The sequence below is a fragment of the Rhinolophus ferrumequinum genome, chromosome 21 (assembly GCF_004115265.2).
Source record: "Rhinolophus ferrumequinum isolate MPI-CBG mRhiFer1 chromosome 21, mRhiFer1_v1.p, whole genome shotgun sequence".
NCBI lineage: Eukaryota > Metazoa > Chordata > Mammalia > Chiroptera > Rhinolophidae > Rhinolophus > Rhinolophus ferrumequinum.
In genome coordinates this window covers 38,675,711-38,702,304 of record NC_046304.1, presented here as the reverse complement: position 1 = coordinate 38,702,304, position 26,594 = coordinate 38,675,711, and the positions used below count along the sequence as shown (strand labels likewise).

Genomic DNA, 26,594 nt, shown 5'->3' with positions numbered 1-26,594 from the left:
ACTGCTTCCGCAAGGACCAGCCAATCCAGGTAGGCGTTTCAAAGAACCTTTATTTCACCATTCTTTCAGCGGTTATGTACAAGTACAACGACACGGATGATCGGACTCCAGGGCCCTCCTGGACCCCTACAATACAACTCAGATGGTCAAGACAGGTCCCGCCTCACATCAATCCAATTAATTACACTCATCCTGCCCCTCAACCTCTACCCAGAAGCCCAGATAAAAACGTTTTAAATAATGAACAGCCTGGTTGGCTTGCAGTCTGAATCCTGGCTTATTTAATAGCATTCGAGTGTTATACTGTAAATAAACATTATGGCTAATGATTAAATTCATTCATTATAAATACCAACCAGGTTAAATAATACTATTTTACTATCCTTCCCCCTTCGGGCTGGGGGTCAGATTCTTCTTTTTCTGGAAGTCATTTTCATGAACATACCCTCTAGTGTTTTTTGTAATCTCTTCTTTCACCAACTGTACCCAAGACTCTCTTCTGTAAACAGAGTGAGGACCTGCACCCCTGGAAGCAAGCTCATCCTGGGGATAAACCAAAACTTTTCAGTATTTGCCCCCATCTAAGTTTTGCAAAACACCAGCTTCTTCCTGTTCTAGACTCCAGGGTTCTAGAAAGCCTTGAACAGATTTCAAACATTCAGGAAGTCATCACGATTTCCTATGCCTCATGCACACTCGTTTGCCCACCCCTGAGCTTTTCTGACATTAACACAGAAGCCTGCCTTTCACTTGTCACGTTTCTATTTCCCCCGACTCTACTGCAAATAAGATCTGTCCTGATGTAAGAAAAAAGGTAACTGTTAAATTTGCTTTTTCCTGTTAAGTTTTTTTCTTTCTCTGTAAGATTAGCAAAATATCTTACACTACCTAAATTTTTTCCCTTAAATAAAAGAAAAATGTATGCAAAATTACTACAACAGACCCTGCTCAATGCCACTACTGTTGGTTTAATTAGCACACTCCCACTTCTTTCACTGAAGTGCAGAGACCCAGAAGGTAGATATTCTTAAATGCATCAATGGACATCGAAGAATGAGAGTTAATTCTTCAAAACAACTTTCAGGGTTAATTTCTTTAAAAAACTGACAACACATAACCCCATAAAAACATCCACATTAACCAAGAAAAATACTCAACTTCAATACAAGCAGAAAGGAAAACGGGTCTATAGAAAGTTCAAGTTATACTCCAATGCACTAAAATGGAGAAAGGAGTTTTATCCAAAAAAATTGAAAAGCTGTCTTCCTACTATTCATCCAATGTCTAAAGTGAAAACTTACATTCTGGTCTTTGATTTGCTCCAAAAAATACTGTAATACAGGTATCGTCTTGATAATTCAGTGATGGGCTCTATACAGATTCATCAGATTAAAAAATAAACAAGGGCTTCTACCCTGCACCCCAATGACAGAATAAAGATCATCTCCGAGCAGCAGGCAAAGTTATTTAATACATGGTCACTCCTCAATAGCGCTGGCTGTACCAGTCGTTGTTGTTGACCTGAAGGAGTTCTGTGACAACCTGCAGGATGTTGTAATTGTATTTCTTCAGCAGCCTCAGGTTCAGCTGCCTGTCACAGAATCCCATTTCAAAGAGATGGGCCATCAGGGCTGCTGTCTGATCTTCGGAAACTATTGGCTGTGTAGTCAAGAAAAGCAGAGTAACATTTTTTGTACAATTTACGTTTATCTTGTAAGTCATACTTATCCTTCCAGATTTATTCAAAATATTAGGTAGTTACATGCAAGGGTATGGCACTGCACACTCGTTGGCCCACCCCTGAGCTTTTCTGACATTAACCCATTTCTGATATTAATGGGTCATCTGGGGGGGGAAGAATGATGGGGAAGGCTGTTTTGGATGAGGTATGGTTTGTACCCGAAACCCAGCAAGTAATGAACTGTCCTTAGAATTAGGAGGGAGCTTCAAAGGGGGCTTTCAGAGTATTCTTTGACCAGATGTAAGAAAAGATGCAAACAAGCTCTGGAAACCCTAAAATAAAGGAAACCGTGATGATGGGGCAAGTATAAGAGAAGAGACTAAAAGTTACTATTGGAAATGTAGTCAGGTATTCAAAAGAGCTGGACCAAAAAACTGCTTGCAAAATTATATTCTAGGTGACCTTCCTTGGCTTTTATTTTTTTAAGAATAGAAATAATCCAGGTAAGAGGGAACTGACATTCATTTATCTTTCTTTGGGCCAAGCCATGTGGTGGACATATAACCTTCCTAAATCCTCGTAACACTTGCAGTACCCTAACTCTTACCATTTACTTACCAACTGTGTTATCAATTCCCTTATTTATGAAAATGGAGGTAACAGAATACCTCCTATTTTGCAGGACTGATGAGGGAGGATGAAGATAAGAAAGTATGTAAATGTGTTGAGCACAATCTCTGGCACTTCCCTCTACACCTAATTCCACTGTTCCCTTCTTACCTCTTATTTCAGAATAAATTACCCATCCTTCTTTCCAGGTTAATCCCTTCCACACATACTTTGCTTTGTATCTCATTACACCACCTCAGAAATCTTTTTCTATTAATTATCCTTTCATCTTGACTGTTAATCTTCGCTACTGGCTCACCCATCTTTAAAAATGTTGCCCTCTGTCTATGAAGTGTGATCACAAAGTGAATGTTTAAATAAAAAAAAAAAGTATTACGGTGGAAGACACATTGCCATTAATCCCCCTCAGAATACTCCCTCTCTCTTCAAACACACTTATCCTGTAGTTCTTGCCACTTTCTGAATTAGTTCTGGAAGTCCTTTTTCGTGAGTGTCTTTAGTTGCACTGTCGTGGCTGCCTCAATGTCCTGAATAGAGTCTAAACGTTTACCTTTCATGGTCACTTTGACTGCGGAAGAGCCAGAAGTCGCACGGTGCCAGATCCAGTGAATAAGGTGGATGAGGACACACTGTGATGTTATTTGACAGAAATTGCTGGACAAGAATGTGTGACACGGAACCTTTCCCATTGTGATCAACAAATAAAATGAATGCTGCTGCTGAATGCCATCCAACAGGAAGGAAGGAATCCAATATGGGAAGCTGTGTGTCGAACCTTAGTAAAGTGTGTGACAAGTTTCAGCTTGTTCGGTGCAGTCAGTCAGGTGTGAGCTACAGTTGAGAGAAGATGTGTTTTAAATTGTGCCATAAATCATCCTCCATCACAACGCTCTGTGTCACATCGCTTCTGGTATATCGCAATTTCTGTCAAATAAAAACATTATGGTGTGTCCTTGTCCACCTTCTTCACCAGATCTGGCTCTTTTCCAAAGTCAAAATGATTCAGGACATCAAGGCAGCCACGACAGCACAACTAAAGACACTCATGAAAGAGGACTTCCAGAACTGCTTCAGAAAGTGGCAAGAACGATGGGATAAGTGTGTCTGAAGCGAGGGGCAGTATTTTGAGGGGGATTAATGGCAATGAGTCTTTTACTGTAATAAATATTTTTAAATTTAAACATTCACCATATTGTTTGACCACACCTCGCATGCAGCCTACCTTTCCCTCTTTCTCCCTTTGTAAACCAGCTATCTGAAAGTGAGGCATACTTGCACTCTCCAAGTCCTCTCCACCCGTTCACATTTCTCTGCGGCATCTGGCGCTGTTGCCACGTCCTCCTCATTGAAACTCCCTTCCCTAAGCTCCAGCAAGAACTCTCCTCATGTGCCTCCAAGTTCTCAGTCTCTTTTCAGGGCCCTCTTTTCCATGATCCTTAAAGGCTGCTTCTTGCTTTACCCATTCTTTCTGGAAAATCTCATCGAATCACATGGCTCCAGTCACATAATCCATATACAAGTGTGTTTATCAGTTTATCTCCAGGCCAAATCTCTCCCATGACCCAGATGTACTACATATCCAACTGTACTCTGGATAACTACCTGGCTATACCTCAGATCCAACACTACGCAAAACTGACCAAATTTTCTTCTCCTCTTGCCCAAATATATCCTTCTACCTGCATGTTCTTTTAATGAATGGATTGTTGATTGCCTAAGCCAAAAACAGGATTTATCCTTGACTTCTTTCTAGCCATTTAATCACGGTCTCCAAGTTCTCTTCAACCCTTTTTTACTACCTACACATGGATTCTCAAATGGATTTGTCAGCTCTACCAGCCTCCACACTGCAGTGATCTTACTACAAACAATTCTGCTCATGTTACTTACTTCCCTAAATCCCTTCAAACGCTCCTCCCACTGGCCTTAAAATAAAATAAAATCCAAACCACTAACATAGCATTCCACTTATATAGTTAAGGTCTTTTCTCTTCTTCCTCCTCTCAAACCAAATTCACCTTTCAGACTTATTATTTCCAAGTCCTTTTACTGGCTATGCTGTCTACAATGTCCTTTTTATCCCTCTTTCCTGGCAGTTATTTTGTCCTTTAGAACTCAGTTCAGGTATCACCTACCAGGAAGCCTTCCCTGGCCCCACTCAGGGGCCCACACCAGGGTGAGGTGTTCTATCTGTCGACAACAGTATAAGATACCAACCAGTATCTTATACTCGACTGTAAATGTCTGTTGTTTCCCACTGTCTATGGGCAAAGACTGGTGTCTTACTCATCTGGTAGCATTGGCACCTGGAAGAGCTCCCACATAGTAGGTCCTCAATAAACATTAGGTCTTTTTCCTTTCCTCGCTTAAGAAACTTGGCCAAAGTCATACAGCTAGAAAGTGGTGGCGTTGTGTGTTAACCAAAGACTAAAACTGTAGAAAAGAGAATTTCTACAATGCCATGCTACTCTCCAACCCAGACAGATGCCGTCATTTTCACTGATGACTTGGATTTGGTTCTGGAAAATAAAACATGCACTGACCTGTGCAGTGACTGGTGGCCCAGCAAACAAGGCCTTGTATGCAGAGGCAGCAACAGACAAAGCCCCCTTTACCAGTCCTCCAGCAATACTGCTCCCATGGTGGTGGTGCCTGTGGAGGAAAACCAAATGATCTCCCTAAAGAAACACACACCATTATCTTCCTGTAAGATGGTCTAGGCTCTAATCCTTGAAAGAAAACAAGATGTCCTTGAGAAAAAACTCAGATGTAAAAAGAGAATGGAATTGTTTGCGTATCAGTTTTACAGCTAGGGTTTGATGGAGGGCCCAGCTCTACTGCTGTTAAGATATGGACACTGCAGAAAACATGCCCCTCTGGTGAGCATGCCAGCTTTCAGTCCCAGCTGAAAATTAATGTGGTCAAGGGCACAGTGGGGCACTGGTAGTCTGTCTGCTCAATTATCATCTCAGAGGAAACACCTCCCAAAGGAAATGAGATTTTCTGGACACTGCCAGGAGCCCACCTCGGCAGTGCTCTGAGAGCAGAGGCAGGTGTGTCTAAGAAAAAGTGACTAAGACGCAGAGTGGGCTTGACCTTCCTGCCTTCTCCTCTGGTACTAAGGGTGAGCTGAATTTAAGGGCACTTCTTGCTGGTCTGGAATGTGAACACTCTTAAACATCAACTTTAGCCCTGTTTGGTGTTGCTCATGAGTTCTAGGAGAAGAAAGAATAAGGAATGATGGCTCTCCCCTGCTCTCTGGGGTGGCACATGCTCTGAGAGGCTTGTTTAAGTAGAAGCAACACTAGGATGACCCTTGCTTCTGAAGAGGTTGCACAAGGTCCAGTTACCTTGAGTGGTCATAGCTCTTCTGTCTGCTGTTTACAAGTCCTGATGAGCCTCTGGGCTCTAAAAGCAAAAGAGCTGTTGGTTAGATGCAGCAACCGTAAGCGCTTAGTGTTTCCTACCTCACAACAAGGCTATTTTTGAAGCAGGTGGTAATCTGATCACAGTATTTAAGTTTGTTTTTTTTTTTAATTTGGGAAAATTTTCAGGTGCTTTAAATGATAAGGAAAACTGTCCAGAATGCAATGCAAGGTGACTGTTTATTGTACCTGGAAAATTAATTCTATAATCCTATCATACTGATTTATTAGGTTTTAAGCACTTTTAGGTTTTGTTTTTGAGAAAGAGTAGACTTTGAGGGTCTACTCACAACTTCAAGGTGCTATTCTCCTTATTTTGTAGATAAGGAAGCAGACCTGCAGGTGTTATAAACCGGCTGAACCACTGCAAGGTCACACAGTGAGGACACGTGGAGCTGGGGCTAGAACCTAGACTGGTTTGGCTCCAAAGCCTGTGTTCTTTCCACTACAGCACAATGCCGACCTCTGTGAGGTCTCATTTAAATAAACATTAAGCTAGAGAGTAGAAAAAAAAAAAAAAGGCTATGAGGGAGGAGAACAGAAAGAATGAAAGGGCAAGTTTCTAAAAGATGCCAAGAACCACAAAGATAGAGCGCCTATTTTACACCTGGTTTCCATGAAAAGGGAGCATACAGAGAGAAAGCTCAGGCTGGTCATTACCTCCTCTGATCTGATCAGGGACTGAAGACACTTCTGGTGTGGTAACTGGTAAATCCACTCCTGGGGAGCCATGACGCTGTGCACGAGGAGGGCTCCTTCAAAAAGACACAATATTGAAAGTAAGTTGAAAAGGCACCCGTGATAATGGCGAGGAAACAGTGAACACAGCACAGCAGTGCCAAATTCTCTACAGAGGCTTCACATTTCTGATTCAGATCACATGTCTGAAATTAGGGATCAGGTGAGAAGGGCTCATTCTCCTTCTGGTTTTCCTCTTCAGCACAGTCAAGCTAGAAAAACTGGCTTCCGTCTAGTCACTTCCCCCTACATTAAGTGGTGCTGATTAAAGGGAAATATCTAGCTCCCTGGGAGAATGGTTTAGTCAAGGTTTCACCATTTTCCATGCTATGAGAGCAATGACACAGACAGATCCAGTAGAGAATGAAAAATAACTTCTACCTGGTTTTATAGTATACTTCCTCCATAACATTAAACTTCCTAGTTATACTTTCTTTGGGGTAATACAAAAATGAGTTTCTGCTGCCTTTGCCCATGAATCAACAGAACAAGGAGGGAAGATCCAGGGATGTTTGTATTTACAAATTGGCTCTCCACGATCAAAACATAAGTAGATAGATGACACTCAGATAATTAAGGTTAACCAAAACAAGTATTGTTTTGAATCCAGAATCCACAAATACTGGCAGTACAACTTTTATTCATCTAAATTCAGACTTTACTATGGGAAATAGTCTCTTCCCATGCTGACAAAAAAACAGGTTTTGAGATCAAGTTGATTCCTCTCTTTATTCCACCTCTGAAGAACAGCCCAGCCGAGGGGGGTGCGGATGGTACCTGGGCAGCCGAGGTGGAGGCCCCACTACCTCTGGGGTTAGGGGCACTGTGTCCAGAGTCTGTGAGGTCATGAGGATGTCATTGATGCTGTGCCCCTGCGGCTGGTTCTCCCCTCCAGGGGGTCTCTCCGCCTCGACTGGTTCCTGCCCAGCCTCGACCCTAGGCTCGCCTTCAGCCCCTCGCTCCAGGCCTGGCTCTGAGAGCGCGGAGCTGTACATGGAGTCCCCCAGGGGGCGGCTGGTGTCAAAGCACTCAGGCAGGATGATGATGTAATCCTCTGAGGAAGCAGAGGACTGACTCTCAACTTCATCTTTGAGTTCATCCTCCTCTTCTTCTTCTTCCTCCTTCTCCATGACAGCTTCTTTCTCAGCAATATGAACAATCTCCTCCCTCTCGTCTCCAAGTGGTCCCTCTTCAGGTGAGGCAAATTTCACTAAAGGATGAAAGCAACCAATTTTAAGGTGTAAGCGAAAAGCAGGTCCTGGTGCTACCCTTATCTGGCGAAGCCTTGTGGGTCATGAGCTACAATTACGCAAGTCGGAGGAGACGGATGAATCAGAGGGGAGGGGCTGCTGCTGGAACCACAGTCCTGGCCATATTCTACGGCTGAAGCCTATGCAAAGCTGGACAGAACCGAAACTCACAAAAATAAGGTAGGCAGAAACATCCAGGCTTTTGACAAAACACGGTGAATCTTAAAACAGGGAGGCCCCATCCCTTTTTTTCTTCACGTGATGGTTAATATAATGAGATGGGGGGCAAAGCAAAACTGATCTTCTAGCTTACAGCACTATAAAAAGAGAAACTGTTAGGTGGTGAATATTGTAGGACTGTATGCCTACTTTCCTCCTCTTTGCAAAGTAACAAGCAATCAAGGTAGAAAATTGGCAAAACATGGATGGCTGAGGGAAAAAAAAGTACCTATAACCCTAGAGATAACTACTGTGAACATTTTGGTGTTAAGTCCTTCCAGAGTTTTTTGTTATGCATTTGTACATAAGTGTGTGGGGGGCAAATGTGTATTTTAAACAAAAGTGAGACAAATCATGTTTAAAGATATAGGTCAAACTTCATTACAATAAACACAAGAGATTTCCTGTATCATTCTGATGAACTTGAACATTGAATTTTTGGACAGTTCTTGAAATACACAGTATTGGTTCTACCTATCTGGTATCTAGAAATTTCTGTTACAAAGGAATTTATTATAGCAGAATTGAACCCTGAGAAACTTAGTCTGGTAGTCCTGCTTCTGCCCACTATTTCCTGGCCTGTTGTCCTTGGAGAAAGGAGACAACTCAGCTGCCACTGGGGCGGTTTCTGCTAAGGAGCTCCGTCAACTTACAGGTAGACTCTAGGCAGCACGACTGGCTGCTGTTCCTGTGTGGTCTGCAGCTGTAATTCTGCCCGAGAAAGTGCAGAAATGAGTTATGGTGGCTGCTTTGCTCCTGATGCTATCATTAAAACGGCCAGGTACGGTATGTGGAATCTAAAGAAACCATGATCTGAATGCTAACAAAGCTCACCCTACCTCCACTGTCAGTGAAGAAGAGCACTTCTACCTCCTCAGATCTCACAGTCACAATTCAGGCACCACCCTGCTAGGAGGGGCAATTCAGGGACACTCACTGAGCAGTGACTTCTGTCTGCAAGGTGGGTTGTGGTCAGGGGCGGCATCCAAGGTAAGGGATCGGATTACAGTCTCACACACGAACTGGGTCCCACTCAGGTCATCTTCTGACTCCTCCATGGAAGCGAGATTGTCAGCCTTCCTCTTTACTGACACTGTGGAATCTGAAAGACACAGATCTTGTCTGCACCTGGTGTTTAAAGTGTTGAGGAGCTCTCTGCAGTCATGTACCCATGCTGATACTATGCCATGGAACAGCTGTGATCTGTGCCATGTGAAGGGGAGGAGACTTGCAACATGAGATGCTACAGAAAACCGATTCACACGCTAAGGTCAGGTTAGTAGAGGGTATGTGTGAAAAACCAGGGTGTGCTATGGAAGAGGGCGCAAATACTTCACAAATATTTAACCCCTTACCAGGAAGTGCTTTAAATCCCGCCCCTTCACTCTCTTCCTGTATCTGCCCCAAGCCTGGCTTCTCTATTAAAGGACTGTCATGTGGCAGAGGAGACATGCAGGGAGTCATATCTGGAGAATAAAGACAGGAGAACCATCAACCAAGAGAAAGCATCACATCGTCAACAGTCAGTGTCCAGAAGCAGCAGCTCACAAGCTTCTTGCCTCTTGCAGGGCTCAAGTAAACCTGGGTATGTTTCAAGGCCTGTTGTAAAGAATTTCTCCAGACTATTAGGTGTGCAAGTATCTCAGACAGACCAATCAATGCACAAAGGATCATAAATAGTTTGGCTTGGAAGGCCATGGCCAAGACAGAACTATGAAAATAAAGGAACAAAAGAACACAATAGCTAGAGGAAAATGGGGAAGAGGGTCCTTTTACAGGGGGGAGGCCTTACACAAACTTTATTGTTGCCTGACAGACAACAGGGAAAAGGAGAAAAATGGACCCATGGGTGTAATTTTAGTATCACATCCTGGGAGAAATTCTTGCCATCTACTTCCTCAGAATAAAATCCTAGATTCTAGAATCTAGGCTGTAGTGCCTCTGTGCCCATTAAGAAAATAAACAAGGTGAACTGAGGGACAGTCTTACCCACAGGAGTGTTGTGGGGCACTCTCTCCAACTCTTGGACAATGTTTATATCCAACAGCTCAAAGGACAGCAGATCCTGGGAGGAAAAAAGCACACGGCAGCGTTAGGCCACCTGCAGTCCACACTGGAGCCTTACTTTGTCTTGATGGCACTTGAAGGCCATCGAGCTCCACACCATCCTAGATTCAACTCTGTTCAAATTCATGACTCACCTCACTCAAGTGAAAACAAGAAGAGTTAAGGGGGAACTAGACATTCAAATAACCAAATGGCAGGAAAGAGAAAATGCAGTGGGGAAAAGGAGAGCCCATAAGCAGAAATGAAGAGGCAACTAAAGGAAGTTGTGGCGAAGCCCAAGATTCTCAATTCAAAGAGGAAACATCTAGTTTAGAAATTGCTTCCACAGATCTCCTTGCCATGCAATGCATCTGACTGATCCAAAGTGGGCATTGTTGCTAACTTTCTGGGCACCGTCTGTGGCTATACCACCTTCTCTTCAACAAGGTCAGCACTCTTTCCCCACTGCTTTCTGTCCCTTCCCCTCAAAGCGCTCAATCTTCCACCTGGGCAGTCAGAAGGTCCACAGATGGGATGTAGAGCTCCCTGTCGCTGGCAACATTTTTTGTCTTCTGTGAGATGCAGGTTCCTGTCCCTTCTGACTGCTCAGTTTCTTCACCAAGCTGAATTTCTTCTTTAGCCAGAAGAAAAGCTTCCTACAGAGACAAACCATGGGGACAAATTTTAGGCCCTTAACAGAACTCAAAAAGGCAAGCTGACAGTTGCCTCCCTAACAACAAAACACTGCTGCACCTCTACATGTTTTAAAACATTTTGTTCCGATACAGTTTTAGACTTACAGGAAAGTTGCAAAAATAGTACAGAGTTCACTTTATCACCCCCTTCACCTAGCATCCCATAATGACAACTCAGATTAACCATAGTAACAATAGTCAAAACCAGGACATTAACAGTGGCCAACTGAATTTAAATAGTAAACACTCTTTAAAAAGTGCACAACTAATACAGGGAAGTTGCCTGAACAAAAACAAAAACAAAAAACAGCGCATCAAGTAACAACCAGGGCAAGACTTTATTAGTACTTTGAGAACACACACAAGGGACGCTCAGCAGAGATGAATGTTAAGCAGCAAAGCCACAGGTCCAGCAGTTCCGCAGGCCAGCCAGGCAGCCCTGCTTTCCCTAGTGCAGCAGAGGCTGGCCAGGCACCGTAAGAGAGATACACAAGCATTGAGGGATGCCTGCACCAGAGCCTAAGGACATGCAAATAAAGCCCCCGATGAGTAGGCCCAATGTAAGCATATCCACGTTTTGGGGGGAGGAGGAGAAGCTAGCCATTCCAGATTTCTGAAAGAACGACCATTTGTGAGCGGGCTCTTTTAGTTCTGATCACCCCTTCAAATGCTCACCTCTTGCTCGCAGGTGAGATCACCAGTTTTGCTTGAGCTGATCATACCCCTTTCAATGTTATCAGAGCTCTCCGTGGAGGGGAAAGGGTCCACTATGATACTGCACCAGACCCGAGGCCCAAACTGCTGGCCTTTGTGAGAAAGACGCCAATGGGAAGTGTACGTTCCCTCCAGGGCTGGGGCAATGAACTCCACAGACACAATTCCCACATGGCCGGCCTTCAGGCAGGGAACCAAAACATCCTTCTTTTCTGTAGAAGCCAAAGTTAGGTTTCCCCACATGAACTTGAGCTAAAAAGAACAGTGGCAACAGAAAAAGCTTGTCAGCTGAACACTCTGTCACTTCAAATCATTTCATCTTCACATTTTTGCGGGAAAAATACCTTTGTGTCTGTACTCCACTTTACATTTCCCGTATTTTTCATCCTCCAGTGTTTGATAAACTTGGTTCCTGGCTGAAGATGAGTCCCATCAGGCAAATTCTCATCCACAAATGCTGCACTGAGGGTTGGCATAACTGGGGCACAGGGCTGCAAAGGGAGCCTGAACAGAAATTCAGATACTCAGTCACTTGCTGTTGGATGTGATGGCTTCTGAATATCCAACACCGGTTCAAGGAGCTGACTGTGACTCTTGAGGATGTGTAACGCATCTGCCTTAAAAGTAATACTAATAACTTTTAAAAAAGCAGAGGACTGATCTGACTCCTGAGCTTAAAAGCTATGGTGAGGACAAACACAAGGTCCATAAATAAAACTACTAGCGAGTCGGGCTCTTAAAATATTTGCTCCTTTTGCTTCAAATCCAGACTGCCTCCAGTGAAGAGAGGTCACACTAGCCAGTTCTGAACCAGCCAGTTCTGAACCTATCTTTCTGAAGAAGGCAACAGAGCAAGTGTCAAAAACAACTACCTAACCACTCTTTAAGAATGCTAGGATCAGAGAACGGGAAGTTTTAAGGGTTGGGGTGTAGGGTGCTGCCAGTAAGTCAGACAGAAGTTGGCTGAAGGTCCAGTCTTACAGGGCTGGACCTCAAGTGTGGCTCCCACCCTGGCCCTGGGCTTACATCAGGGTGTTAGACTGCAGCAGGCTCTCGGGTCGGCCCAAAGGAGACTTGGGGCTCTGGAGTCCATGGATCGAATTCCATAGGTGAATCTTCCTGTGGAGTTTAAGCTGCTTTTTAAGTTCCTTGACCTCTGCTTTACGCTGTTTCTTCTCAGCTCGCAACCTTTGCTTTTCTGCTTTAAGAAAGTTCTTGTCAACCTGTTTCTGGAGCCTGAGAGATAATAAGCAAGTCTTAAAAACAAACCTCACAAATAATCTTGAAGCTATTTTGAGCCACTTGTAGTCTCATCACGTGAGCTTGCTGTTTAGTTTCTTAACCTCTTCCTATAGTTCTCATTTCCATTTCATTAACTTAAAATAACTGTCGTCATCACTGCATATCAATTAGAAATGAACAGGAACTAAGGAGACTATTTGTAATTTTGTGATTCATAGTCTGTCACCAGAAGCAAGAAGCCAATCAAGAACAAGCATCCTATGTATATATGGTTTACCTGGCTTGTTCCAGAGCAGCAGGAAGACGAGGAGTAGAAAGCCTTGAGTGAGAGAACGGTTCAGAGGAACCCTCAACAGGTCTCCGCAACTTGAGCAGGACATGGTTGGAGTCGTGGGCATATGGTCTTGATTCACAATCTTCACAGATATTGTAGGATGGGCAGAGGCTATGGGGAAAAGAAGGGCACAGTGAGAAGTTCCTGAGGGAGATATGAGACCAGGCTTCCATATTTGCTCTATTAACAGCCAGATGCCCATCTGAGCATGCCACCGACTATGCCATGTCTCAATCTTCCTCATTAATAAAATGAGGACAATAATATTTAACCTGTATCTATTTCAAAGGACAATTGATGGGAGGAAACAAAATATGAAAGCATTTGGAACAACGGAGAGACAATTTTTGGTGATCTGTTGCCACGCAGCAGCCTACCCGTCTGTCCCCATGTACCTGCCCCTAAAGAAAGGGGAGTCTGTGAGACGGATCCTTTCAGGGACTTTACTTCACCTTTGTGTTTGCACCTTATGTCTCCCTGTATGGCCCCAAAAAGATGGCTGATCAGCCAATGACGAGTAAGATTCCCCACAGGGCGGGGGGGGGGGCGGGGGGGACACGACAACTGAAGCCAGGTGCAGTCGAGTGGGGACCAACAGGAGAACCCACGGGGTTCATAGAGGTGGGCACAGCCCCCCACTTTCCCCAGGCTAAGGAAAGCCTCTGCCTCAGTGGCTGCATTCCTTCCCAAAACCTGCAAGGGAAGTGATTCAATGATGTACTCTCCATCTATTCATATGCATATAGGTTTTGTCCCTTGGTACAAACATCCTGAGACTTACAGTTCTGCTGCCTGCAGGCAAGGGTGATTGGCTGGAATCAGTTTCCTATTATAATGTATAGGATTCACAGATCTTGAGATTGACAAGCTTAATCTCCTTTACTTCCCACCTAACTAATAAAAGCTAATGCATAGATAGGCCCATTAGGCACCCAGTCCTTGAGGCTGCAGGTCCCTTGGGACGCTTAAACTCTATTCATGGCTACTGTCTTTTCTTAACCCTGTGCTGCCCTCCTGGCTCCCCACAACCCTTGTCGCGCAGGACACGACAGTGATCTAATTTTGTTTTGGGGGATATAATTTTGTCTGGCTCTGTCAATTCAAATGTGTATCTGAACACAACAACCTGAATAGTTACCTTTCAAATAGTTATTTTTTTGTTATGGGTGAAGAATAGTTCGTTTCCAATCCAGAGCTGTTGTATCCGATGCTCAGAGATAGAGTACACCCAATTTCCCTTTACCGACCCTGAATGCCAGAAGGCCTGTCCTAAGGTCTACCAAGAGCTGTTCACCCCCGCTACTATTTACCTGCACTGGTAGCGCACACCAAAGATCCTCCTTTGGCAGCTGCTGCAAGCAATATGCCAGTTGAACTGGTTTTCTGGCAAAAACAGTGTTTCCTCTGATACAGGCATTGAGACTTCTGAGGGACAAGAACCCAAGGATGGGTTCTGGAGGACAAGCTTCTCATGTAATTTCTGTTCAAGCTTCTCAACCGTTTCTTTAACCACTTGCTCTCTGAACTGGAATACAGAGCAGAAGATGGAGGGAAAAATCCCTTAGTTTCAATATTGGAAAAAGCACGAAGATATCAAATAGACCTGAAACCTTATCATCTCTGATATAAGAACAGGAGTTAAGAGCTATTGAACAAGTGGACAGAAACATAGCAAAAGAAGGCCTATTTCTTCCACAGCTAAACTGGTTCAAAAAAATATCAAGAAATCCTTTTGATAAATAAATCTCCAACTTTTCCTTCTCAAGCATAGAGATTTGTCCCTTTCCCTTACATACATCCTTAGAATTAAACTTCTCCTTTTTCTGGTACAGCATTGCACAAGTTAGGAGCTTTATTGACTAGAACTGTCTAGTTTGGAAATTATTAGCTCTCAGTGGCAGCAGCCATCTGAGTTTGGCTTTCTATTTATACCACATTCCACATATTGCTGCTAAAACTCAAGCCAGAGAGAGCACTCACTGTCTCCAGGTAGCTCGTGAACCAGTCTGGGGGCTTGTCTTGAGGTTGGTCTGTGTCACATGGAGCAAGTGGAAACTGCTGCAAGAAAACACAATCCAAGATCTTGGAGGTTACTTCTATTTCTACTTAAAGGAAAACAAAGTCTCTGTGTCACCCTATTTGCCCTCTACAGTACTACTACTGTTACCAGTTTCAAAAAGTCAGACAGAAAAGGTCACCATAACTCCCAATCTCCAATGAAGAGCTCAAATCTTACATACACCAGAGACTATGAGACATGATTAGAAAAATTGTAGGGACAGGTCCATTCCCTTAATACCTGTGCTGCAGGCTCCTCTGGGGTCTTCATGTCTGATCCCAAGATTCTCACCAGTGAAGAATAATGTGCAAGTGGCTTCTTCCCCGCCCTGGCAACCGGTTGTTTTTCTGCTACAGCTGGGGGTGGGGCTTCATCAAAAACGTGGTAGCCTTCATGGACTTGCACCTGCAGTTGGTTTCCCTGCTTGACTGCCATCTGACAGCAGAGGTTATGAAATAAAAACGTATCGTGATTCTCCTTTCCCAAGTGAAAATTCAAAGAGGTGTGGTGAATTATGCTGGAAAATATGTTTGTTTTATTAAATCATATGACACATACCATGTTAATACTCAGCTTCCTGTTTCTTTGCCAAGAATGTTAATTAGGAATATTAACATTATTATCAACGTTATTAGAAACACAAAACTGGGTTTTTAGTACAGTACTTTATTAAGTGAGATGTTTTCATTAACTGGGTTACTACTTTTCTGTTTAACTGGTTTTTATGTAGGACTTCAGTTATGGATTTTAATCTCAACTTTTCAAAAAAGTCAATCCCAGCCTATCAGAACCCAAGAAACTTAAAGCTATATCCTATAATTAAGCATTTATTTTCCCACTAAGAATAGTATTTTGGAAAGCATGCTTAAGTGATCACCTCTTTTTGAAGAGCATCTTCTTAAAAATCCTATTTTGAAAATTCTACTTCAAGGAGCACTGGTGGTTCCATGAAGGTATTCCAGTATCTAAGAGATTAGGGGTCAAGTCCATGGGGTTCTAGCTTCCCCCACTTGTCACCCAGTGACAAGAACTATTCTTTTACCTATTTTACACATTAGACTTAAGATTCCATTTTAAAATAGCATCCATGGCCAATAAGTTTGAAAGATATTATTTAGATCAGTGATCAGTAAACTTTTTAAAGGGCCACATAAATATTTCAGGCTTGCAGGCCATATAGTTTCTATCAAAACTATTCAACTCTAGCTGGCTGGATGGCTCAGTCGGTTAAAAGCACAAGCTCTGAACAACAGGGTTGCCGGTTCGATTCCCACATGGGCCAGTGAGCTGCGCCCTCCACAACTAGATTGAAGACAACGAGCTGCCGCTGATCTGCTGAATGGATCAGTTGGTTAGAGCGCAAGCTCTTAACAACAAGGTTGCCGGTTCAATTCCCCCATGGGATGGTGGGCTGCGCCCCTGCAACTAACATTGAAAACTGCGACTGGACTTAGAACTGAGCTGCGCCCTCCACAACTAGATTGAAGGACAACGATTTGGAGCTGATGGGCCCTGGAGAAACACACTGTTCCCCAATATTCCCCAATTAAAAAAAAAAAACAAACACCTACTCCACTCGGCTATTGTAACACAAAAGCAGCCACAGACAATACAAAATGAATGGGCCTGGCTGTGTTCCAAAAAAATTTTATTTATAAAAATATATGGCTAGCCCACTGGCTATAGTTTGCCAACCCCTACTCTAGACCATAAATCAAGAAGCTTTTAGTAAAATGTGTGGTAGAGACTATGGAAAAAATTGCTCGAGAAACGACTATTATGGAATGTTTCCAAATATAAACATAGGATCTTAAATAGTAAATAGTATTACATCTTGTATACAAAAAGTCTTGCTTCATGGGGCAAACAGGCTTCTACAAACTCTAGACTCCCGAGGTCCAAGATTTCTGACTGAATAGGTAAACTAATAGTGACTTGTGTGAAAGGTAGAGAGTTCTGAAGATTTTAGAAGACTTTTTTAGTGAAACTACTGTAGCTTCAGAGAATAGGGAAAGAGAAAAGCCAGGAAGAGTTAGACAAGCGTGAAGGGGTGTGGGAGGACAGCATGTCAGAACAGTTTAAAAGCAAAAAGGAAAGAGGAAGACCATATGATATTGGGGCAGATGAGAAATTATTACCATGTTTCCCCGAAAATAAGACCTAGCCGGACCATCAGCTCTGATGCGTCTTTTGGAGCAAAAATTAATATAAGACCCGGTCTTATATAAGACCGGGTATTATATTACATTATACCCAGTCTTATATTATATTAGACCCGGTCTTACATTATATTAAAACCAGGTCTTATATTAATTTTTGCTCCGCATTAGAGCTAATGGTCCGGCTAGGTCTTATTTTCGGGGAAAGATGGTAACAGAGATGGTATCTCAACTAAGAATTCCAGGGAAGGGCCTGAATATCCAAATCCAAGAGACTAGCAGGTAAATAAGGATTTCTGAGTACAAACCAAGGCATTGACTAAACTGTTGAAACCAGTGTCACCCAGAATAGCAATTTTGACCAGAAACCAAAAAGGGTAATTCTAGCTCCCAATCAAAAAAAAAAAAATTCTGGGAGGCCCGGTGGCTCAGGCGGTTGGAGCTTCGTGCTCCTAACTCCGAAGGCTGCCGGTTCGATTCCCACATGGGCCAGTAGGCTCGCAACCACAAGGTTGCCAGTTCAATTCCTCGAGTCCCGCAAGGGATGGTGGGCTCTGCCCCCTGCAATTAAGATTGAACACGGCACCTTAAGCTGAGCTGCCTCTGAGCTCCCGGATGGCTCAGTTGGTTGGAGCGCGTCCTCTCAACCACAAGGTTGCCGGTTAGACTCCCGCAAGGGATGGTGGGATGCGCCCCCTGCAACTAGTAATGGCAACTGGACCCGGAGCTGAGCTGCGCCCGACACAACTAAGACTGAAAGGACAACAACTTGAAGCTGAACGGCACCCTCCACAACTAAGATTGAAAGGACAACAACTTGACTTGGAAAAAAGTCCTGGAAGTACACACTGTTCCCCAATGAAGTCCTGTTCCCCTTCCGCAATAAAAATCTTTAAAAAAAAAAAAAAAATCCTGCTTTGCCCTCCCTAGACCAAAAGTGATTTTGGAAAATAGCTTAGTCTTAGACTAGAAGTTCATAAGGGATTGTCAAACTTCAACGAAAAACCTTTATTACAAAGATGATAATGAAAGGACAGATGGTACATCTTAAAGAATGCAGAGAAATGCTCTAATTCACCGCTGACAAACGAGATTGTTTGTAAATGGATGTTTTGCACCTTAAATTCTCCCACATTATACTGTAACATTCTATAAGAAACAAGGTAAAGGAGATGACAGATGTCAACCAGAAAGCATCATTACAGGGAGTTGTTTGTATTTTTAAATGCTAGGATGGTGGCACCAAGACCAGCAATGAGACGGAATAACTAAAAAGAACTTTTATATTAGGAGCCGCCGTTTGCTGAGTGGTATGCCCTCCTCACCGTAGTTTCCCTAAAAATAGGTTTTGCTCTGTTTACATTCATTAGTCTTTCCCCATGGCTAATGGAATTCACGTTCAAGTTTTAGTCAATGTTTATTTGAAAATAAGATGCAATAACCATTACCTTAAGTGCTTCTTCATATTCTCCTGAAAAAACAAACAACACAGTGATACTTTTTCACTAGCCTAAAAGATTCTATTAAACATAGCCAATCCTTACTTTTAAGAATTCTTAGCTTACAGTCTTTATACCTAAAGAGCTACTACCTTTTTGCTAACAAACTCCCTTATCAACCCATTGCAAATAGAAGCTACTTGCAGGTTAGTTCTCCCCAAATCCCTCTCTCTGTGCTACTGGAGCTTTCCAGTTACAAAACCTCCAGCCAGCTCCTTCCCAGTAGTTTTAGTGAGGCTCAGGACTCAAGGGGGTTCGTGGGTAGTGCTAACACTATCATTTCAGCTGGTTAAAATAAGCTTTGGAGGGCTAGCCTGGGAACCTAAATCTCAAATGTAACATTGTTCCTGTGGGAAAATGCACTCCAACCTCTGAACAAACCACCTGTTTTATAAACATGTAACTCCTAGAAGACCACTTGTTGATAAACTGACATTAACATACACCAAGTCAGAGAGAAATGCAACACCAGGGGAACAAGTTGAACTGGGAGGCATATCTCCAGAAGATTAGCATCTTAAATATAAGAGAACCTCCCACTAGAGCTGTCCTTAGGCTCTACTCTAAGGCACCGAACTATATACAAAAAACTGCTAGAAAATAAAAATCTGCTACGTAACTAATACCCATGGATGAGTGAGTACAATGTCAATTTATTGTATACCAAATTCTACTCTAAAAATGAATACTGTAACAAGATTCAGTGTAAATGGAAATGCATACGCCCAAGAACAGTTTAAGGCTTTTAATTTACCTTGACTGTTGATGGATACCTGTAAAAGGAAAAAAGCAACAGTGAAGTATAAACCTCTCATCAATTGAGCATTTCTGTTACTAGAACCAGCTCACAGGACATGTGTAAAACCTCAGGTCAGGGGTTCAGCTTTTCTAGTATCATGGACTAGTTGTAACTAATAATTATAAAATTTTATTGCTTAACAACTGCATCCTCCTCTATTTCAGGTACATTAAGCAGTAGCATAATATAGTGGTTAAAAGCCTGGGCTCTGGAGCCAGAGGGTATGGAATGAACCCCTACACTACTACTTCCAAGCTTTTGTGACTTTGGGCAAGTTACTTAACCTCTCTGTGCCTCAATTTCCTTATGGGTAAACAGAGATGATAATAATGTACCTAACACACAGTATTATTACTAGACTAACACATTGTAACCACCTGATAGGGTCTGCCATTACTTTTATTATTATAAACTAAATGGCAGCTTGTGATATATTTTAACTTAAAATCACTACAGATTTTTAAAAGTTATCTCTGATTTTCTTCTTCAATGTTGCTTCCCTATTTCTCAACTCCATCTCAGATGCCACAATTCAGCTTAGAACACGCAAGTATCAAATACATTTAAACCACTACATAAATGAGACAAACACTGTCCTGAACTTTTTGAGTCCCACACCAGTCTTGAGATATAAGATCCCTATTCTGGATACCTGCTCAAAGGTATCATAATATACTTTACCTCTTCATTTTCCTCATCCAGGTATTTTATTTGAATAGTGTTCAGATCAAATGAAACTTTTACCTGCAAGTGAAATGTATACACTGTATGATCATGATATCAAAAAAAGGTAGTTTGTAACAGAAACCTGTAAGTCATAAAATATAGGATGGGCACATTTCACTACATAAAAGTTAAACATTTTATATGGTAAAAACACCATAAACAAAGGCAAAAGACAAACAATGGACTGAGAATATTTGCAAATCATAAGACACAGAGTCAATATCTATAATATACAAAGATAATATATAATCTGCAAAACTGCTAACATAGGATTAACCCACATAAAAGTCAGCAAAAATGTACAGAAATTTCATAGAAGAAATCAGATACGCCTAACTAATATATGAAAAAGATGTTCAAGCTTAATGGTAATCAGTACAATGCAAATTAAAGCAATGAGATGTCATCCCAACAGAATGGCCAAAAAAAAATATTAAAGCCATAATATCCCATGTTGTCAAAAGTTTGGGGTACTATAATATATTTCTGTGAGATGCTACAATCGGCAAAGCACCTGGCAGTATTCATTAAAATTTAAAATCACATGTCTTGTGACCCATTAATCTCACTTTGGGAAACTCTATCCTATAGAACAGTGCGTAAGTTGTATATACAAAGAGCTATCCCCTGTAGTTTCTTATAGTGGTTAAAACAAAACAAAACAAAACAACCTTTTGACCTCGAGGGCATCATGCTAAGTGAAGTAAGTCAGACAGAGAAAGACAAATATCATATGATTTCACTTACACATGGAATCTTAAAAACAAACAATGAACTCAGAGATACAGAGAACACATTGGTGGTTGCCAGAGGCAGGGCATGGTAAGTGGATGAAATGGGTGAAGGTCAAAAGGTACAAACTTCCAGTTATAAAATTAGTAAGTCCTGGGGATGTAACGAATAGCATGGTGACTATAGTTAATAATACTGTATTGTATAGTTGAAAGTTGCTAAGGGAGGAGATCTTAAAAGTTCTCAAGAAAGAAAATTGTAACTATATGTTGCGATGGATGTTAACTAGACTTATTGTGGTAATCATCTCACAATACATATAAATATAGAATCATTATGTTGTACACCTGAAACTAATATGTCAATTATACCTCAAAAAAACTAGAAACAATCTTGTAATAAAGTATGGTTAAATTATAGTACAACAATACCAATAATACTATGGACAATCTATAGCTTTAAAAAGAATGAGCTTGGATTTTTAACTGTCCATTGAGAACTATGTCTACTATAACATATTGTTGGGTAAAAAAGCAAGCTGCGGAATAATGTTTGTAGTATGAGTATCTGTATGAACATAGGAAATATGGGTAAGTGCATACAAGGTTGTTAACATTGGTTACCCCAGAGAGGTGGGAATAGTGGATGGTGGGAGGGGGCTGTGGAGGGGTATTAACTTTTTCTTTATATGTTTGGATTATTTCACTTATAATGGGCACACGTTATTACACTTTCATAATTTAAAATTTACAATAAAGAAAAAAGGCAAGCTGTCAGCTCATTTAACTATTAGGAAAAAAGATAACTGTTTGATTTTCAGATCATTTGACAAACAAGATCCAACTCTCTGGATAATCATCTGTGTAGGACAGTATAAAAAAGTATTTGCTGGAAGACAGAGGAGTACATCAGACACCTTTTGCAGTCTCTTCACCATTTCTTTTACCTTTTAGTTACCATAACACATAACCAGATAAAAAGTTTTTACCAAAGGGTTTTTGTTAGATAAACAGTGATACAGGAAGTAAAACATTCACTACTGCAAACCAAACAAGAGTACAAAGGGCAAACCAAAAAAATAAAAAAAAAGGGAATAAATGAGAGTTTTGTGTTGCTCAACTTTGAGATACTCAGCTTCTGACCCAGCAATAAAAGCAATTGATTAGTTCTTACAAAACACAAGTTATATATACCCTTGGTGGTTTACCAACCACAGTAACATATTTGCTCTCAGGCAAGAGAACATTCCTCTGGGGCCTGGTAGGGTGGGGCCTGCACCAATTCATTCCTCAGACTGTTTCTAAAATTAATAGGTTTTCTAAGTCCTATCTCACTTAAAAAAATAACTTTAACTTTCCCTTCTAAACTCTCAAACGGAATTTATTTGTTCTCTTTACCAGGCCACATCTCCTATATGAATATTTAACCCTTGTCAAACATAATTTTCCAAAAGGCCCAGAAATGGGAAATATGACAGGCTTTGCAGCTATGAAACAACACTGCTAAAAATAGCTACCTTTTGGGGGGAAAAAAAATCTATAGTTAAAAGACGGAGAAACAAAGTTAACACTCACCATAGCTTCCACATCAGCCCAAGTTGTATTTTCTGGATCAGAAACCAGAAAGCTTTGAGTTTCATTTTTAAAAGTCACATTTAGAGTAACCTGTGGTTCCATGCTATGGGGCTAGAGTTGAGAGGGTAGTTGAGAGAGAGAAAACACATTAGAAAGGGTTGCGTGTAAATTGCATAACATATTCAACAAATACTTGTGAGGACCTAATACAGGCTGGGCTGGGCTAGGAGGTGACAGCAGTGAATAAGACAATGTCTCTGCTCTTCTACTTACAATCTAGTGGGTGGTTTAAAACTAATCTCAAGGTTAAATGTTTGCTGAGAGAATGTAAATTTTGGCCACGCCCACAGAAATCATCTAACATTTATAAAATCCTTTAGGATTTTCTGAAACTTTATAGTGATTGGTTAACTAACACATACCTACTATCTGCTAGTAGCAGGATACCTACCAGATAAATAAATCAGATTAGGTCTCTAGCCTCAGGGAATTTAATTCTTATAAGTTGAAAGCAACATTCTACATTTTTCTTGAAAAAGCAGCTTTTGCCCAAATTGAGCAACCCAGGTTCTCTACTAGATCAATTTTAATAATTTAGAGGCTAAAACACTACCCAGGAAACTACACTGGGGTAGCATTCAACACCCTTCATCCAGGTTCATCTGTTTTTGGTAGTCTACTTTTTTCTTTTATGGAGAACTTCAAACTTCAAACGTACATAAAAGAGGAGAGTAATGAACATCTAATCACAGTGATCAACTCGAAGTTACCCTCACTTCATCTACACCCCTGCATACCTACCTCCCCCACCATGTGGACTGACTGTAGTCAACTCAGGTTTTAACCAAACTACAGTAATCTAATTTTTAAAAAATGATTAATTATGGGAAAATTTAAACCTATTCAAGAGATTGATATTTAATAAACCTCTATGGACCCATCAGCTATCTTCTATTAATTAACATCAACTCAGGACTAATCTTGTTATAGCAATACCCTTTTCCTACCGGATTACAATAAAAAAAGGCAAGCTGTCAGACAGCCAGGCATCATTTCATCCATGAAACATCCATGAAACAAGCTATGTATCTTTAAAAGATAATTATTTTTTAAAACATAACCACGATGCCATTATCATGCCAAGAAGTTAACAATTCCTTAACTGAATGTCCATTCTGGTCAATTTTTATTTAATGATTTTGTTTAATTATGAGTTCCTAGGTTGGTTGGTTTTTATGATTTTATGAAAAAATAGTTCATTTAAATCTAAATATAAGTTGTAATGAAAAATGTCAGCTTTTAAACATATTCATTGACAAATCTTTAATAAGCAGTTACAAGGACCAGATTCTGATCCAGGCACAGGAGACAGATGAATAAGATTAAGTGCCAGGAGTTTATTGTACTGGGAATGGATTGAACACAAAGGCTGGAAAAAGTTTAGTTCCAGACAGAGCTCTGGCACATTACTAGCCATATACCTGAGCAAGTCATTTAACCTCTGAGCTTCAGTTTCTTAATCTGTCAAATAGGTCTACTATCTCTGCTTTCACCATCGCACAATTTTATCCTAAGGATCAAATAAATATGTGTATGCAAGTTCTTTTACAATGTTACACAAACATAAAAATCACTATTATAATAAATCAGTCTTTAGGACTTAAAATAGTTTTGTTTTCCACAGTATAATGCACTGCCCTGTAAAACAATACAACTGACACTGTCATTAAAAGGACCTTGAAGGTCTGAGAATCTTTTTTAAAATCAAAGACAATTATCCCCCATTTTCTTCCATTCTTTGTCTCCATTTACAGCCAAGTTCACCACCAAAATAATACTGGTTTCTAGCACTAATCCTGCTGATTATCTAATATTCATTCATACGGAATGCAATTCTTGGTTGGGGTCCTTAACACTTGGGACAGAATTCCTGTCAACTCCACAGAATCTTGGGCAAAATCAAGGAAACGAAGTGACTGATTCAGTCTGCCAAAGTGGTTACCCTGAGCCAGTCTCACTTTTGAACTTCAGAGAAACACACTTCCACACTTTTGAGAGTCCAGAAGGAAACTAATCTTCCTTCCCTTTTCTCAAATTACACAACTGGAAATTAGTTTAGATACTTTGGAGCTCATCCAGCTGGTCGGCTGATGAGAAAACAGGAAGTGGGGGAGGCTAGCTCGGCTGGAACATATCCAGCTCTTCATAAAGAACTATTTCCGTTTAGCTTATACGTGGAAATTCTTTCAGCAGGAGCATTAATCTTGAACTTGTGGAAACACCAAAGCTATGGATAGGCCTATCTGTCCCTGCTGCTTTAAATAAAGCCTGTAAAGTCAGGAAGATGGGACCTAGGCCTTCGGCTTTCATAACTGGCATTATCATAAGTTCATGCCACTGACTCACCTTTGCTTGGCACGAGTCTGCTTTTCCTCTATGTTGATTTTTTCAGGATACCAAAAATCTCTTTAATGAAGCAGACCCGGGAACCTGAGCTTTGATTACTGTCTCCCCCAGAAGCATCTACAAACTATCCCATTAAAAATGTGTCACCTGAAAGCTGGGTGTTTGACAAAAAGGAAAAACGGTGTCTTAACTCCAGAGGACCCTGACCAAAGAGACTTCCCTACGAGGTTCTCAGAAAGCAGAGGCGGATGGGGTGAGGAGGCTGTGTAGGTAGTGTCATATTTTTTTTCCTTGCAGACTTCATCCTAGTCTTCTACTTATCGTTTCCTAGCACTCCATGTCCCCAAGACAGTTTCACCACCGCTAAGGACTCTCTTGTTTTCTCTGCCTAGGCCCTCTTTGTGCCGGGGAGTCTCGGCCTTCCATCAGAAGCGGGCGTGCTGAGCCACCCACCCCACATCCCTCCGGTGGCATCTGCCCGGAGGCCACAGAACACGAACGGCTCTCCTGTCCGGTCACTGAAAAAATCGACTGCCCCCAGATACAGAAAAAGTCGTCCCTCTTTGGAGAATTCCTTTGAGCTTCCCCAAATCCTCTCAGTGCGACATGACCCCACCCCGAGGTGACCGCAGCGGCTTTCTTACCAGCTTCCCGGCCCACGGGGGGCGCCTGCGGGAGGTCAGTGCAGAGACCGTTCGCTGCCAGCTCTGCTGCTATCCCTGCGGGGTGAATCTAACATGGCGGATAGAGACAGGGCCTAGTCCCTGGTTCTGTGAGTTTCCGACTAAATGATTGGCTCTTACCACTTGTCCCTCAAAACTACCATCCTTTTGATTGGCCGAGAATACATTGGTGGGGGCGGGGCAACACCGCCTGAACTGCACAACAATAACAAACATTGGGGCCGAGGGGCGGAACTACGAGTGCGGCCCCATGGGCGGGGGCCGACTTCCCTTTCCCAGGTAAATTCGGTGCCCACTGCGTTCCCTTAGGTCACTGACCTTAGAGGACTATTTACCCGAGACTTCCGGGGCTGGGTGGGAATTGTAGTCTTCCTAGGACTTGTAGGTTCTTTAGCTTATTCTCCGCTCTCATGATACGAAAACATAACTCTCCAATCCATATCTGTTGACGTGTATAAGCGTGCGAAGCATTGCAGCCTATCAACTGGATTGCCGCTAGAATCGTGCCCCCTGCCGGTGTGGGAAGCTCCTCTCCATCAGTTTCCAAGGAACACTGTGACAAAGGCCTTTTGATCCGCAATGCATGCTGGAAATGGTAGTTTTTGCCCCACAATCCTTTTATTTACCTAAACTGGAGACTTCCACTGCAGCGGAAAGGATGAGGGAAAGGGGCCTCTTCTGGCAAGTGTTGTAGGCACTATCTTGTGCTCATATTCGGGCCTCAGTGATTCCTACTCTGGTACAGCAATTTCTGTGACATAATAAGCCGCCACCGGAAGCGTAGTGGTGACGGGGCGGGAGTCTAATAGAAAACTCAGGGAGAATTCCTTTTTTTCCGTCTCTTTCTAATTACGTAACTCAGGGGAAAGAATAGATGACCAATCGGGATCCCTGAGAGACTCTCGGCTCTTTCTGCTCCGCCCTTCGGTAACGTGTTTCGTTCTCGCATTCTGAGTGGCTCACGCTCAGCCGCCGCGGCCGAT

The 26,594-nt window shown here is 42.0% G+C and overlaps 1 protein-coding gene across 2 annotated transcripts; it reads right to left on the bottom strand.

Annotated features, from left to right (window-relative positions):
* Nucleotides 1–32: 32 nt before the first annotated feature.
* Nucleotides 33–26,359, bottom strand: NBR1 (NBR1 autophagy cargo receptor). Of its 2 annotated transcripts, none has more exons than XM_033089574.1 (21): nt 25,930–26,359; nt 22,523–22,633; nt 20,172–20,234; nt 19,446–19,464; nt 18,641–18,663; nt 15,274–15,468; nt 14,955–15,032; nt 14,285–14,499; nt 12,918–13,085; nt 12,425–12,634; nt 11,743–11,902; nt 11,360–11,650; nt 10,496–10,645; nt 9,933–10,008; nt 9,299–9,409; nt 8,881–9,045; nt 7,252–7,684; nt 6,397–6,491; nt 5,662–5,719; nt 4,855–4,963; nt 33–1,659 (listed from the first exon to the last, which is right to left on the bottom strand). In XM_033089574.1, the coding sequence occupies exons 2-21, from the start codon at nt 22,622–22,624 to the stop codon at nt 1,486–1,488; spliced, it is 2,895 nt and encodes a 964-aa protein (XP_032945465.1). In that variant the 5' UTR covers nt 22,625–22,633; nt 25,930–26,359; the 3' UTR covers nt 33–1,485. The 2 variants fall into 2 exon arrangements, with proteins under 2 accessions (XP_032945465.1, XP_032945464.1); XM_033089573.1 differs by lacking the exon at nt 25,930–26,359 and adding an exon at nt 25,573–25,708.
* Nucleotides 26,360–26,594: the final 235 nt, after the last annotated feature.

What these genes read in the sequence shown, in the direction of transcription:
- NBR1 (XM_033089574.1), bottom strand. Translation starts at nt 22,624, where the DNA reads ATGGAACCACAGGTTACTCTAAATGTGACTTTTAAAAATGAAACTCAA. An exon ending in TGGACCTTCTGACTGCCCAG is followed by an intron (nt 10,009 to 10,495) that starts GTGGAAGATTGA and finishes TTTTCCTCCCAG; the next exon opens with GATCTGCTGTCCTTTGAGCT. An exon ending in GGCCACCAGTCACTGCACAG is followed by an intron (nt 1,660 to 4,854) that starts GTCAGTGCATGT and finishes TTGACTACACAG; the next exon opens with CCAATAGTTTCCGAAGATCA.